We start from the raw sequence: 13,101 nt of genomic DNA, 5'->3' as shown, positions 1-13,101 counted from the left end.
CCAGGTGTGCCTTGTGGAGAGTGGGGGGTGCTCTCTTCCTGAGTAGTCGAGTCAGCCTGCGCTGTTCTCACCTTCTCTCCACTCTCCGTGCTCGAGGATCAGGAGGGGGTGGCCCTTGCTCATCACCTGAGCTCGGTCTCTCATGATCACTGCTTAGCGTCTCTTGGTCATCCTGACCCCCTTCCTCCCTGCTTACAAGCTGTCCCAATCCTGAAAGGTCCTGGCCTGACTGGGCCTGCCCCTCCCCATTTTCCTCGAAACCAATGAAGCCGCCACCTCCATTGGCTCCAGTTCTGGCTCGACTTCCTCCGCAGTTTCAGGCTCCAACAGGGGCATGACAGGGAGGGTGTTGGAGATTTTTTAAAAAGCTGAAATAGTTATATTATTCTTTCTTTTCTTTTCTTTTCTTTTTTTTTTTGTTCGGTTTCCATCGCTTCTAAGGACCCAGAGTCCTCGCAACGAGATGGGCATTAAAAATAGTCTTCAACTTACGACCACAGTTGAGAACCCGAAATTTCCATCGCTAAGTGAGACCGTTGTGAAGTGGCTTTCGCCCCATTCTTGCTCGATAAGGGAATCACGGCAACGGTTAAGTTACTCACACGGTTGTAAAGGGAATCCGACTTCCCCATTGCTTATAAGAAGGTCGCAAAAGGGGATCATGTGACCCCGGGTCACTGCTTCCGTCGTAAATAGGGGTCCGTTGCCAAGGGTCTAAAATTTTGATTGGGGATGCTGCAACGGTCGTAAGTGTGAAAACGGCCGTAAATCAGGTTTTTTTCAGTGCTGCTGTAACTTTGAACAGTCACTAAACGAATGGTACCTGCATTGTTCTTTTTTTGTTGTTGTTCTTTTTATATTTGTTTTAATTGTTTTTTAAGCCATCCAGAGTCCTGAGTGTTAGGAAATTACTATTACCTAACTTGTTGGGATGGCAATATATAAATCATCAATGTAGCTTTAAGACTGCTGTATTGCATCATACTGTGTCCTGATTGGTTAGCTCTGTAGCCAATGTCCTTAAGAGGGAGCTAGAAACATGGCTTGTTCTCTTTGCTGATCTTGCTCTCTGATATCTCTGTATGCTACTGTTTGCAAATCCAGAAGAACTGTTTATTGTGAACGACTACAACAACTGGTAAGAAGACTTTGTTATTGGATTATCCCTGGACTGTCATTTTGGCTATCTCCTGCTTTATATGTGTATGACCTGGACTGTTTAGTGGACTGTGCCTTACTATTTCCTGAAAGTAAACACAACTCAGTGTATCTGTGTTTATTCGTAACTACTCTCAATCGCTTTCATGTGCACACCCTTGCTACTGAAGGGTTACTCTGCGAATTCCTTAACACTGAGTTGCTTTGAAAAATAAATACAGCTAATCCTTGACTTGCGACCGTTCGTTTACCAACAGTTCGAACTTACAACGGCACTGAAAAAAGTGACTTATGACCGCTCTTTGCACTCAACCACTATCATACCAGAGTCAGGTGATCAAAATCCTATTACTTGGCAACTGGCATGTACTTATAACGACTGCAGCCTCCTGGGGTCATGCAATCGCCATTTGTGACACACACACACACACACACACACACACTCAGAGAGACAGCCGGCTTTTGACAAACAAAGTCACTGGGGGAAGCTGGATTCACTTAATGACCATTGATTCACTTAACAACTGTAGCAACAACAAAAAAAAAAGACTGTAAAATCGGGTACAACTCTCTTAGCGTTTGCCTCCCTTATCAACACATTCTGATCCAATTGTGGCCGTAAATTAAGGACCCGCTGTAGAATAAACACTTGTTAGAGGAATGACAGCAGGTCTTGCCTCTCCCATCCGCAGTTGCCTTCCAAGAATTGTGTCCATACGGCCACGGCGCCATTCCGGGGCTCGGAGATTCCCGAGAAGGTAAGCACTCAAAGCCAAGAGTGAGTTTTATCTTTACCTCTGTACCTCCTTGGGAGCTTTCGCCAGGATTAAGCAGCCTGGCTTTCATCCAGATGTGAAGATAGACTGCTCAGAACAATGGAGGCTTTTCCTCCATTTGGGGGATGGGATGGGATGGGGAAGAAAGAATCAGCCATTCCTAGGTGGAATGGGACAACTGACCGCAGGACAATTCGATTTAATTATTTAAAATAATTTAAAATTTTATTTTATTTTTATTTAAAATCAAATGAATGCTTTAATTTTTCACTCTGTCCCAACTTTCTCATCCTTTCTTTAATGATTCTATTCCACTATTTCTTCGATATTAGTGTAACTCTTGTCCCATGGCAGGTTGGCCGCTGTGAGTTGTCCTAGACCAGTTATAGTTAACCTTTTTGCCATCACGTGCCAGGAGCGAGGGGGGGAGGTCGCGTGCATGCATGCCCACACCCATAATTCTATGTGCCCTGCCCCCACCTATGCACATTCAACCCCCCCACACCGTGACACACCCCCACCCCCACCGCTCATGGCATGTGATAGGATGGTGGGCCTGGTACGCCCATTTTTCTTTCTCCCCAGGCTCCAGAGCCTTTCTAGGAGCTTGGGGAGGGTGAAAACAAGCTTAGGGAGGGCAAAAATCACCCCCCATGGAGGCCGTCTGGAGTCTGAAAATGGCCCATTTGCCAATTTCCGGTGGGACCGGAAAGCCCATTTTTTGCTCTCCCCAGCCTCCAGAGCCTTTCTAGGAACCTGGGGAGGGCAAAAACAGCCTTCCCAACACGCAAATTTCATCAAACGTCAGAAAATGTGTAAGTCGCAAAGGTGAGCCCAACTCCTCTTGTTTATGCGGGGGAAGCATGCATAAAACATTGTTCTTGATAAAATACACAATCCCAAAAGTTTTGGAGGCCACTGTCTGAGAGGACAGAAATTGCTTTGCAAAGTCTCGTGATTGATTAGATAAATAAGCTGAAAAGACAGCCGCGGTCAGCTTCGGTTCGTGTCTCCGCTGAACCGTTTTATTGTTCAGCCAATTTGTCCCAGGGCCTGACACCAAAACACAACCTACAATTTAGTTTAAGGCATAAAAAGTCCATTAAAAATCCAAAGGAAGAAGAAGAAGGAAAAAAAGCATAGAATAGAACAGAACAGAACAGAACAGAACAGAACAGAATAGAATTTTTTATTGGCCAAGTGTGATTGGTGGGTTCCAACCGCCGTTACTACTGGTTCTCTTTGTGCATGCACTTCACGTGTGATCACTGTGCGCATACTCACTTCGTTCGCACGTGTGCCAAACTTGCGCTCCGCACAAGCGCGTTTTCTGCCCAGCTGAGGTGCGGCAATCCAATCTGCCGCACCTATCAGCTGGGCTGAAAAAGAAGAAATAAAGGTAGGAATAATGTGGGGGCGGGCGGGAGGGCCCAGCTCTCAGACAAAGAGAACCGGTTCAGTGACGTCACATTGTCACCGCTACCGGCTCGGCCGAACCGGGAGGACCCCACCACTGGATTGGACACACAAGGAATTTGTTTTTGGTGCATATGCTCTCAGTGTACATAAAAGAAAAGATACGTTCATCAAAAATCATAAGGTACAACACTTAATGATAGTCATAGGGTACAAATAAGCAATCAGGAAACAATATCAATATAAATTGTAAGGATACCAGCAACAAAGTTACAGTCATGCAATTGTAGGAGGCTTGGCTGTTGTTGGTGTGTCTGAGATGGGGATTGTGGAGATAGGTGGCTGTAGTTTCCTTTCAAACCTGCAGTAAAATACTTTCAGGTCATCTACCAGTTGTCGATTTCCTTCAGCCTGGGAAGGTTTGCCATAGCCGGTGATATTTTTAAGAGTTTCCCACATGTTTGCTGGTTCATTTGTTGAGAACTGATTCTTTAGCTTTTCAGAGTAGCTTCTTTTTGCTGCTCTGATCTCCCTTGTTAATACATTTCTGGCCTGATTGTACAGCATTTTATCACCTTTTCTGTAAGCTTCCTCTTTGGAATGACGTAGCTGCTTAAGTTTAGTTGTGAACCAAGGTTTGTTGTTACAAGTTCCTGGTGGGTACACATAGGTCTTCACAGAAGCTGACATATGATGTTACAGTCTCTGTGAGTTCATCTAAATCTGTAGAGGTACTTTCAAAAACACTCCAATCAGTGCAGTCAAGGCAGGCCTGTAGCTTCAACTTTGCCTCCTCGGTCCAAGTCTTCACTGATTTAATTGTTGGTTTTGTGATTTTAAGTCTTTGCCTGTAAGCAGATACAAGGTGAATCATGCAATGATCAGAGTGTCCCACAGCTGCTCATGGTAAGGACCGATAAGCATCTTTTAGTGTTGTGTAGCAATGATCTAAAGTATTCTTGCCTCTAGTGGGACAATTGACATGCTGAAAGTATTTTGGTAGCTCTTTCCTTAAGTTTGCCTTGTTTAGATCTCCCAAAATAATGGCCAGTGAATCGGGGTATTTGGTTCAGCCTCCATAATTTGGTCAGCTAGAGTTCGTAATGCCTTGTTTACACAGGCTTGTGATGGGACATAAACAGCAATTAGAAGAAATGAAGAAAATTCACGAGGTGAATAGTATAGTTTGCAGTTGATAATTAATATCTCTAGGTTTTCATCACAGAATTTATATATTAGTTATATTCTGAGACCAGCTGTTGTTGATATATAAACATAAGCCTCCTCCCTCCTTTTTATCAGATGTTTCTGCAATTCTGTCTGATCGTTGAATCTGAAACCCTGGGATATGCAGGCTGCTATCGTCAATTGATTCATTTAACCAGGTTTCAGAGAAGCATAGGGCTGCTGAATTGTAAAAGTCAGAATTGTATCTGTTTAAAAGGAGTATTTCATCCATCTTGTTAGCAAGTGAATGTACGTTGGTTAGGAAAATTGAAGGCAGAGTTTTATTTCTCCTAGTCCTTAATCTGCTTAAAATTCCCGCCCTTTTACCTCTCTTTCTTCGCTTCCTCCGTTTGGTTTTTTTGGTAATCCATGACTCGAGGGAAATTGCTTGTTCCTGTGTTACAATCTCCTCTGCATTTGTAAAGACTGGGGTGGGGGAAAGATCACAGAAAGCTGCTCCTTAAAGAAATGTTGCTTAATTTTTAGCAGATGGTCTCATGAGTAAGAAATCCATAGTGAGTCGCAGAGAATACTAAAAATAAAGAAACCATTAGAGAGCATTTCACTGAGGCAGCCTTCGGAGGCACCATCTTGGATCAAACAGCAAGCTCTGACTTTTCCAGCTTTGTGGATCAGCGGGGTGGGGGATGGGGGGGAGAGGGGATGGTTCTGCGCGAGCAGCAGTCGAGCGCCTACCATTTGCACAAATGGAGCTGCGTGTACATGCTCGCTCATCCGCCCTCTGCATGTGCAAGTACAACTGTGTGTGTGTGCACACTCGTCTGCCACTTCGGCGGCCCAGTTCTGAACGGGCTGCAGTCCAGTAGTGGGCTGCGGCCCAGGGCTTGGGGACCCCTGCAGTAGAATAAGGTAATAACAAACAACTTAATTTTTTACTTTTATGTAATAATATATATTAGCCACTTCTATAACAACAAAGCTTTTTAAAAAAATCTTTTCACGACCCTATAATCCCTTATGGGGTGGAGTCTGGGCAATTGAATGGAGCTGAGTTATTACTGGCCAGATGCTCTTCCTGTCGCCAATGCAAAGGGTTTTTTTAGCAGATATATTTTCATTGTGCCCAGAGAGAGAAATACCTGCCTCTACCTAGGATCGAACTCACAACCTCCTGATTGCGAGGCGAGAACTCCACCTCTAGGCCACCGCACCTATAACAACAAACCTATCTAAGCCGCAAAACCCCAAATCAAAGTTTCTTTCCCCCCCCACTTCAAGCACTTTATTGTAGCAAAGGAAAAGGAATTGGAAATCAATTCTTTTTCTTTTCCTTTCCCCTTTCCCCTACACTTTCTCCTCTTCCCATCTTCCTCCCCTGTTTTCCCATTGCATGTATTTTCATTTTTCTTAGTATTTTTATATTTTCTATTTTGATAAACTAATAAAAATACTCAAATTAAAGTACCCTACCACATTTGGGGGGAGGGCTTGTGCCTTTCGAGAAAGTGAAAACAGCCCACAATGGTTAGTACAAAGGCGCATAGCCCATGGTGTTGCTCATTCCACACGGTCTCCTCGGCAGACGTGAACGAGTGCGCGGAGAATCTGGGTATCTGTATTAACGGCGCCTGCATCAACACGGACGGGTCCTTCCGCTGCGAATGCCCCTTCGGCTACAACCTGGACTACACCGGGGTCAACTGCGTGGGTGAGTGGGGGGCCGCCACACCTGCCATCTCGGGAGGGGGGGCTGTTCAATCCTTACTTGAAGCTTTTCCTTCAAGTAGACGAATTTACTCCCTTCCTTTCTCGTATCCTTGGCAGACACGGACGAATGCTCCATCGGCAACCCATGCGGGAATGGTACCTGCACCAACGTGATCGGGGGCTTTGAATGCGCCTGCGATGAAGGATTTGAGCCGGGGCCAATGATGACCTGCGAAGGTAATGTCCACTTTATTTTCCTTTCGATCGATTGGATTTCTGCAGCTGCCCTTCTCACCTTTGGGGAGATCGCAAGAGTAGAAAACGTATCAGCAGCCACCTGGATGGATGGGAGAGGGAAAGCGAAAGTAACTGCTGTATCTCCCTGAGACACTGCCTCAAGATCAGCCGGTTGGGAGAAGAAAGCATGTGCATACTAATTAATGCTTGAAGTGGCCATTCTGAAAACATCTTGCGTGGACATGATTGGTCATGGGGGTGGAGAATCAGCAATGGGAGGCAGTTAAAGGAAGGAAAACATTTTGTGTGCGATTCTCAGTTCTGGCTCTACACTTGGTCTCTAATAAAATTATACCTTTCTCAACAAATAGAGCCAAGGATCGTTTCTATTTAGAGGTTTAATGATGGCAGGTCTGACACAACAACTGAGCAAAAATCCATCATAGAATCACAGGGCTGGAAGGGACCCTGGGAGGCTTCTAGTCCAACCCCACAGCTCAAGGCTGGAGACCTTATTCCATCCCAGACAAATAGCTCCATCCAGTCTTGGGGGCTTCTAACGATGGGGTCATGTCTTCACTTCCAACCTAAAAGCCAGCAGGTCAAAGCTGTTAAAAGACTGAAGACCATCCATCTGTGCCATAGACAGAGACCTTCCTTCTGACCATAGACAGCACCACATGCCTCCTGAAGAAGCCCACATCATTTGTTGTCCACAGATAGACTTCCTCTACTCTGGGAGGATCTACTGTATTAAGATTGTATGTATTTGAACGATAACTAAACAATTGTGTATGGGAGGGAGGGAGAAAGAGAGAGAGATATATATATATACCAGTGATGGATGGATGGATGGATGGATGGATGGATGGATGGATGGATGGATGGAGAGACAGAGAGAAAGAAAGAGATATGCTCGAGAGAGATGGAGAGAGAGAGATGATAGATAGACAGATAGATGATAGACAAATAGATTTCTATTCTATTCTATTTTATTCTATTCTATTCTGTTCTTCTATTCTTCCTCAGTGGAACAATTTGCCTCCAGAAGTTGTGAATGCTCCAACACTGGAGGTTTTAAAGAAGAGACTGGACAACCATTTGTCTGAAATGGTATAGAGTTTCCTGCCTCAGCAGGGGGTTGGACTAGAAGACCTCCGAGGTCCCTTCCAACTGTGTCATCCTCTTCTATTCAACTAGCTGTATTTGTTTCTTTGTTGGCGGCATTTTTGTGCCTTCTGTTTCCCAGAGATTCTTGGCCGCTAAGGCAAAGTTTTGTCGAAATTGGAAAACGAAGCTGGCATAAAACATTAAGACGAGTTAAGAGACTTTGAGTTAAGGGAAACGTCAGTCAGTAGATTTGGATTTATTCCTCTTCCCTGGAGGTTTTCAATCAGAGGCTGGTTCATCCTCTAATCAGGCGAATCCTCAGGGTGCACGGGGTTAGACTTGATGACCTTTTGAGGTCCCTTCCAATTCTCTGATGCTGTGAGACCTGCTAAAGAAGCCCAGTGTCCAGCAAGCGACTCCCAATCTGAATCAGTCGCTGAAACCAGAGGTTTAGTTTTCCGAGCTTTTGGATTCGTGCTGGAGTCCGTCCTCAGGGAACTTCTCTCTAACACGATGTATGCTTGGGGCTACTCTATTCGTAGTATTTATGTGGAGCCTGCTTGTGTGTGTGGCTTTTTAGGTGTTGAGTCAGGGGTGAAATGCTCCCAGTTCGGACCGGATCGCCTGATCCGGTAGCGATGGAGGCGGGTGGTTCGGAGAACCGATAGCAAAAATCCCTGCCCTCCCCCCCCCCATGCCCAGCTGAGCCGCGCGATCATCAGAGGCTTTTTGTTTTTTTACTTTTAAAAGCATTTTTTCTACAACCTCTTCGGCCAAAAAATGCTTTTAAAAGTAAGGGAAAAAAAGCCTCTGATGATCGCGTGGCTCAGCTGGGATCCTCAAAGGCTTTTAAAAGAAAAAAAACCCCTTTTTTAAAAAAAAGCCTCTGCTGATCAGGCAATTCAGCTGGGATCGTCAGTCTTTTGAAAGCATTTTTTTACAACCTCTTCACCGAAGAGGTTATAGAAAAAAATGGTTTTAAAAGTAAAAAAAAATAAAAATGGCCACGCCCACAGAACCAGGAGTAACAAATTTTTGATTTCCCCACTACTGTGTTGAGTGGGGTGTGGGCAGTGGTGAAATCCTCCGTGGTTTGCCAGCAATTCGCTGCGTGTGCAATGCGCACCAAATGCACACTGCGCACGGAAAAAGGAGGCTTAAGAAGGTAAGTAGAACAGCAGAGGGGGGACAGCTGTGCTGCGCGATTTAGATTTAGGAAATCCTGCTTTCTAGCGAATATAAATCGTACGGCACAGCTGATTGTCGGAAATACCAGTTCGGACCAACCAGTAACTTTTTAACTACCAGTTTGCCCAAACCAATAGCTTTTATTACTACTGGTTCGCCCGAACCAGCGCGAACTAGTAGCATTTCACCCCTGGGTGTGGGTAACCAGCTATGAAGTCATTGGCTGTTGTTTCCTTGTGCTGCCAAGCCCTCGCCTCCTAAGTACTTGATAAGCTGGTGGTAAATCAGCTCTCCTGTGGACTGACGAGGGGCCCGTTTCCCAGTCTTCAATCTCTTCTCTGGCTGTTTTTGTCCCTGCTCGACTGACAATCTTAGTAGTTGCAAAACTGAACGTGTGTCTTTGTTCATTGTGACGCTCCTCGACCGCTAATCGCTGAAACCTATTAACGGTCTCCCCTTCCCCACCTGTCCAATCTCCAGATATCAACGAGTGCGCCTTGAACCCGCTGCTCTGTGCTTTCCGATGCCTCAACACGCTTGGTTCCTACGACTGCACCTGCCCAGCCGGGTACACCTTGCGGGACGACCGCAGAATGTGCAAAGGTGGGGACCCTCCGTTGAGACAAGCTGACCCTCGAGGGTGCTGGTCAAGAAAATGGGTTCAGCTTTCAAAAAAGGGAGTGGACGAAGGCTCTGCCCGTGGGAAGGATGCCCCCCCCAATAAGATTAGGGTTGCATTACAGGAGATTTAGAGGCTTCCCACCCCTGAGCTCCAGCCACCCTTCAAGAATGATGTATGTTTCCTCATGGCTCCAAAGACTCTAGAAAGAGTGCAGAGAAGAGCAAGCAGGATGATGAGGGGACTGGAGGGTAAAACATATGAAGAACGGTTGCAGGAACTGAGCATGGCTAGTCTAGTGAAGAGAAGGACCAGGGGAGACAGGAGAGCAGTTTTCCAATATTTGAGGGGCTGCCCCACACAGAGGGGGGTGGGGTGCATTCAAGCTGTTTTCCAAAGCACCCGAAGGCCAGACAAGGAATAATGGATGGAAACTGATCAAGGAGAGATCTAACCTAGAAAGAAAGAGAAATTTTGTGACAGTGAGAACAATCAACCGATGGAACAGAAGTTGCCTTCAGAAGTTGTGGGAGCTTCATCACTGGAGGCTTTCAAGAAGAGACCAGACTACCATCTGTCAGAAATGGTGTAGGGTCTCCTGCTTGGACGGGGGGTTGGACCAGATGACCTACAACAGTGATGGCGAACCTATGGCACGCGTGCCACTGGTGGCACATGGAGCCATATCGGTAGGCACTCGAGCTCAGCTCCGGCGCACATGCGCGTGCCAGCCAGCTGATTTTCAGGCCTTCTGGGCCCACCGGAATTTGGGAAACAGGCTTATTTCCAGCCTCTGGGGGGCCTCTAGGGGGGGTGGGGAAGGCCTATTTTTCACTCTCTCCAGGCTCATAGAAAGGCTCTGGAGCCTGGGGAGAGCGAAAAACGGGGCTTCCGGTCCCACAGGAAGTTGGCAAATGGGCCGTTTCTGGCCTCCGGAGGGCCTCGGGGGGAGTGGGAAAGGCTCTTTTTGCCCTCCCCAGGCTCCTAGAAAGCCTCTGGAGCCTGAGGAGGGTGAAAAACAGGCCTACTGGGCCCACTGTGCCATTGTGTGCCAAAAGCAGGAGGGCGCAGGGGGGTTACGCGCAAATGTGCGGAAGGTGGGGGGCATAGAATTATGGGTATGGGCACGCGCACGTGTGACCTCCCCCCACTTTTGACACGCGATGGCAAAAAGGTTAGCCATCTTTGACCTGCAAGGTCCCTTCCAACCCTGTTAATCTGTAAAAAATAAAAATAAAAAGGGGATGCACAGAAAGTCTGCAGAGATCCGTGGCCTGTCCGGCTTCACATTCCTTTTCTTCTTTCTTTATTTCTGCAGATTTGGACGAGTGCGCCCACGGCATGCACGATTGCGAGTCGCACGGGATGATGTGCAAGAATCTGATCGGCACCTTTGCTTGCATCTGCCCACCTGGGATGCAACGTCGGCCGGACGGTGAAGGCTGCACAGGTGAGACACGTTTTAAAACCTTAAGTTCCTAGTCCACAGGGCTTGGTCAAAGACAGGCAAGCGAGCCCAGCTGAATCAAGTCCAGGCCGGGTGAATTTTTCCACTTGGCTCTGCCCTGGTCAGCCCCCACTTTGGGGGATCCGGTTCTGGGTGCTACAGCCGCTTCCCGAGGCCGGAGGGTCATTTGACTGAAACATTGCAAGGAGGAGGAGGAGGTTGGACTACTATTTTTTATTTATTTATTTATTTTATTGTTTTTAATTTGATTTATATGCCGCCCTTCTCCGGAGACTCAGGGCGGCTTACAATGCGTCACCTTACTAGGGGATCTCTAAGGCCCCTCTCGCCGTTTAACGATTCCACTTTAAATTGGTCCATTTGGGGCCTAAGCAGCCTCTGTAGAAAAGAGACGTTTTGGCATTTTAGTCATTTCGGTAAAGCGAAAGAAATGCTTTTCGCATCAGTGGCAGCATAGCTGTGGCTTCCTTGTGCAGTTGATAGAAGGACGAAGGGGGATAGAATAGCACTCTTCCAATATTTGAGGGGCTGCCCCCAAAGAAGAAGAGGAGGGGGGGTCAACTTATTTTCAACAAGAAGCAACGGCTGGAAACGAATCGAGGAGAGAAACAACCTCATTTTCTGACCCAGCTCCCCAAACACGGCCAATCCTCTGAAGTTAACTCCCCAGAGCTAGGATGGGGCTTCGCTCTCAGCGGTGGCTCTTCCGTCCCAAGGACCGGCCCATAGATTTTCACTCCTCTCCTCTCCTCTGCCTTCTTTGCATCTGTGCGTCAGGCACTGGACCCAGCTGTTCCTCCTCTTCCTCATCCGCCACCTCCAGACCTCTGGGGGCTGTTGACTCTCCATCTGAGGGCTGACAGGAAGATGAATAGATGTCTGCCACATCTATTCGTTTCCTCCCCTTGCCTTTTATCCCCAGAGCTAGGGTGGGATGGCTCTTCCATCCCAAGGACCGGCCCACAGATTTCCACTGCTCTCCTCTCCTCTCCTCTCCTCTCCTCTCCTCTCCTCTGCCTTCTGCGCATCCGCATGTCAGGCACTGGACCCAGCTGTTCCTCCTCTTCCTCATCAGCTACCTCCAGACCTGGGGGCTGTTGACTCTCCACTTGAGGGCTGATGGACGGCCCAGGCTCCGCCTCTCTTTCTCTCTCTCTGCCAGTTCCATTCCCTCTTCCCCCTTGGAGCTCTCAGATTGCCCTGATGCTGACCCTGACTCCCACGTCTCCTCCTCCTCCTCATCTGGTTCAGCTGCTGGAGGGGCCGGCAGCCGACTGTCCACAACACCTAGAACTAAGGAGAAATTTCCCTGACAGTGAGAACAATTAACCAGTGGAACTGCCTGCCACCAGAAGTCATGTGTGTTCCATCACTGGAGGTTTTAAAGAGACTGGACAGCCAATTGAGAGTGTCCTGCTTCAGCAGAGGGTTGGGTTAGAACAGGGGTGAAATGCTCCCGGTTCGGACCGGCTCGGGCGAGTAGGTAGTGATGATGGCCGGTGGTTCGGAGAACCGGTAGCAACGGCAGCTGGAGGCTCCACCCACCCGCCCACCCGCCCCATTCCCCGGACTCGGGGAATGCACCATTCCCCGGATTCCTACTGCTCACCTTTCTCCTGCGGCTGGCTGTCAGGGAAGGCAAGTGCCCGAAAGGTAGCGGAGTTGCTCACTCTCCTTGAATGAGCCGCTCTGGTCCATGCGCCAGCTGCACAAGCACACACCCAACCTGCCACTGAATTAAATAAGCAATGTGCACTTGCGCAGCCGGCGCGTGGACCACAGCGGCTCATTCAAGAAGGAGAGTGAGCGACTCCGCTATCTTTCGGGCGCTTGCCTTCCCTGACAGCCAGCCGCCACGGGAGAAAGGTGAGCAGTAGGAATCCGGGGAATGGGGCGGGTGGGCGGAGCGGCGGGAGAAAGAAATTTAAAAAGTTTTCCTACCGGGTTCTGTGGGCATGGCTTGGTGGAAGGGGGTCTTGTGACGGAGTGGGCGTGGCTGTGGGTGACATCAAGTTGGCCACACCCACTCAGTCACAGGACACCCCCCCACCAAGCCACGCCCACAGAACCAGTAGGGAAAAATTTTAGATTTCACCCCTTGGGCTAGAAGTCCTCCAAGGTCCTTTCTAACTCTGTTATTCTGTTAGGGGGTTGGGCTAGAAGACCTCTACAGTAGGAAGGGACCCCTTGTTGTTCTGTATTGTATATCTAATGAGTTCCTTTTCTCTTCCTCG

The 13,101-nt window shown here is 47.9% G+C and overlaps 1 protein-coding gene across 1 annotated transcript in view; it reads left to right on the top strand.

The window, feature by feature from the left end:
- Window positions 1-13,101, top strand: part of FBN3 (fibrillin 3) — a 210,627-nt gene that overhangs the window by 163,325 nt on the left and 34,201 nt on the right. The window contains exons 51-55 of the mRNA XM_087893746.1: window positions 1,851-1,916; window positions 6,121-6,246; window positions 6,363-6,482; window positions 9,261-9,383; window positions 10,718-10,849. Of these exons, the coding sequence (XP_087749872.1) occupies window positions 1,851-1,916; window positions 6,121-6,246; window positions 6,363-6,482; window positions 9,261-9,383; window positions 10,718-10,849 (567 nt within the window). The remainder of the gene's footprint in view (window positions 1-1,850; window positions 1,917-6,120; window positions 6,247-6,362; window positions 6,483-9,260; window positions 9,384-10,717; window positions 10,850-13,101) is intronic.

The sequence above is a fragment of the Pantherophis guttatus genome, chromosome 1 (assembly GCF_059756535.1).
Source record: "Pantherophis guttatus breed Tessera chromosome 1, ASM5975653v1, whole genome shotgun sequence".
Taxonomy (NCBI): Eukaryota; Metazoa; Chordata; class Lepidosauria; order Squamata; family Colubridae; genus Pantherophis; species Pantherophis guttatus.
This window is presented reverse-complemented; position numbering and strand designations above follow the sequence as displayed.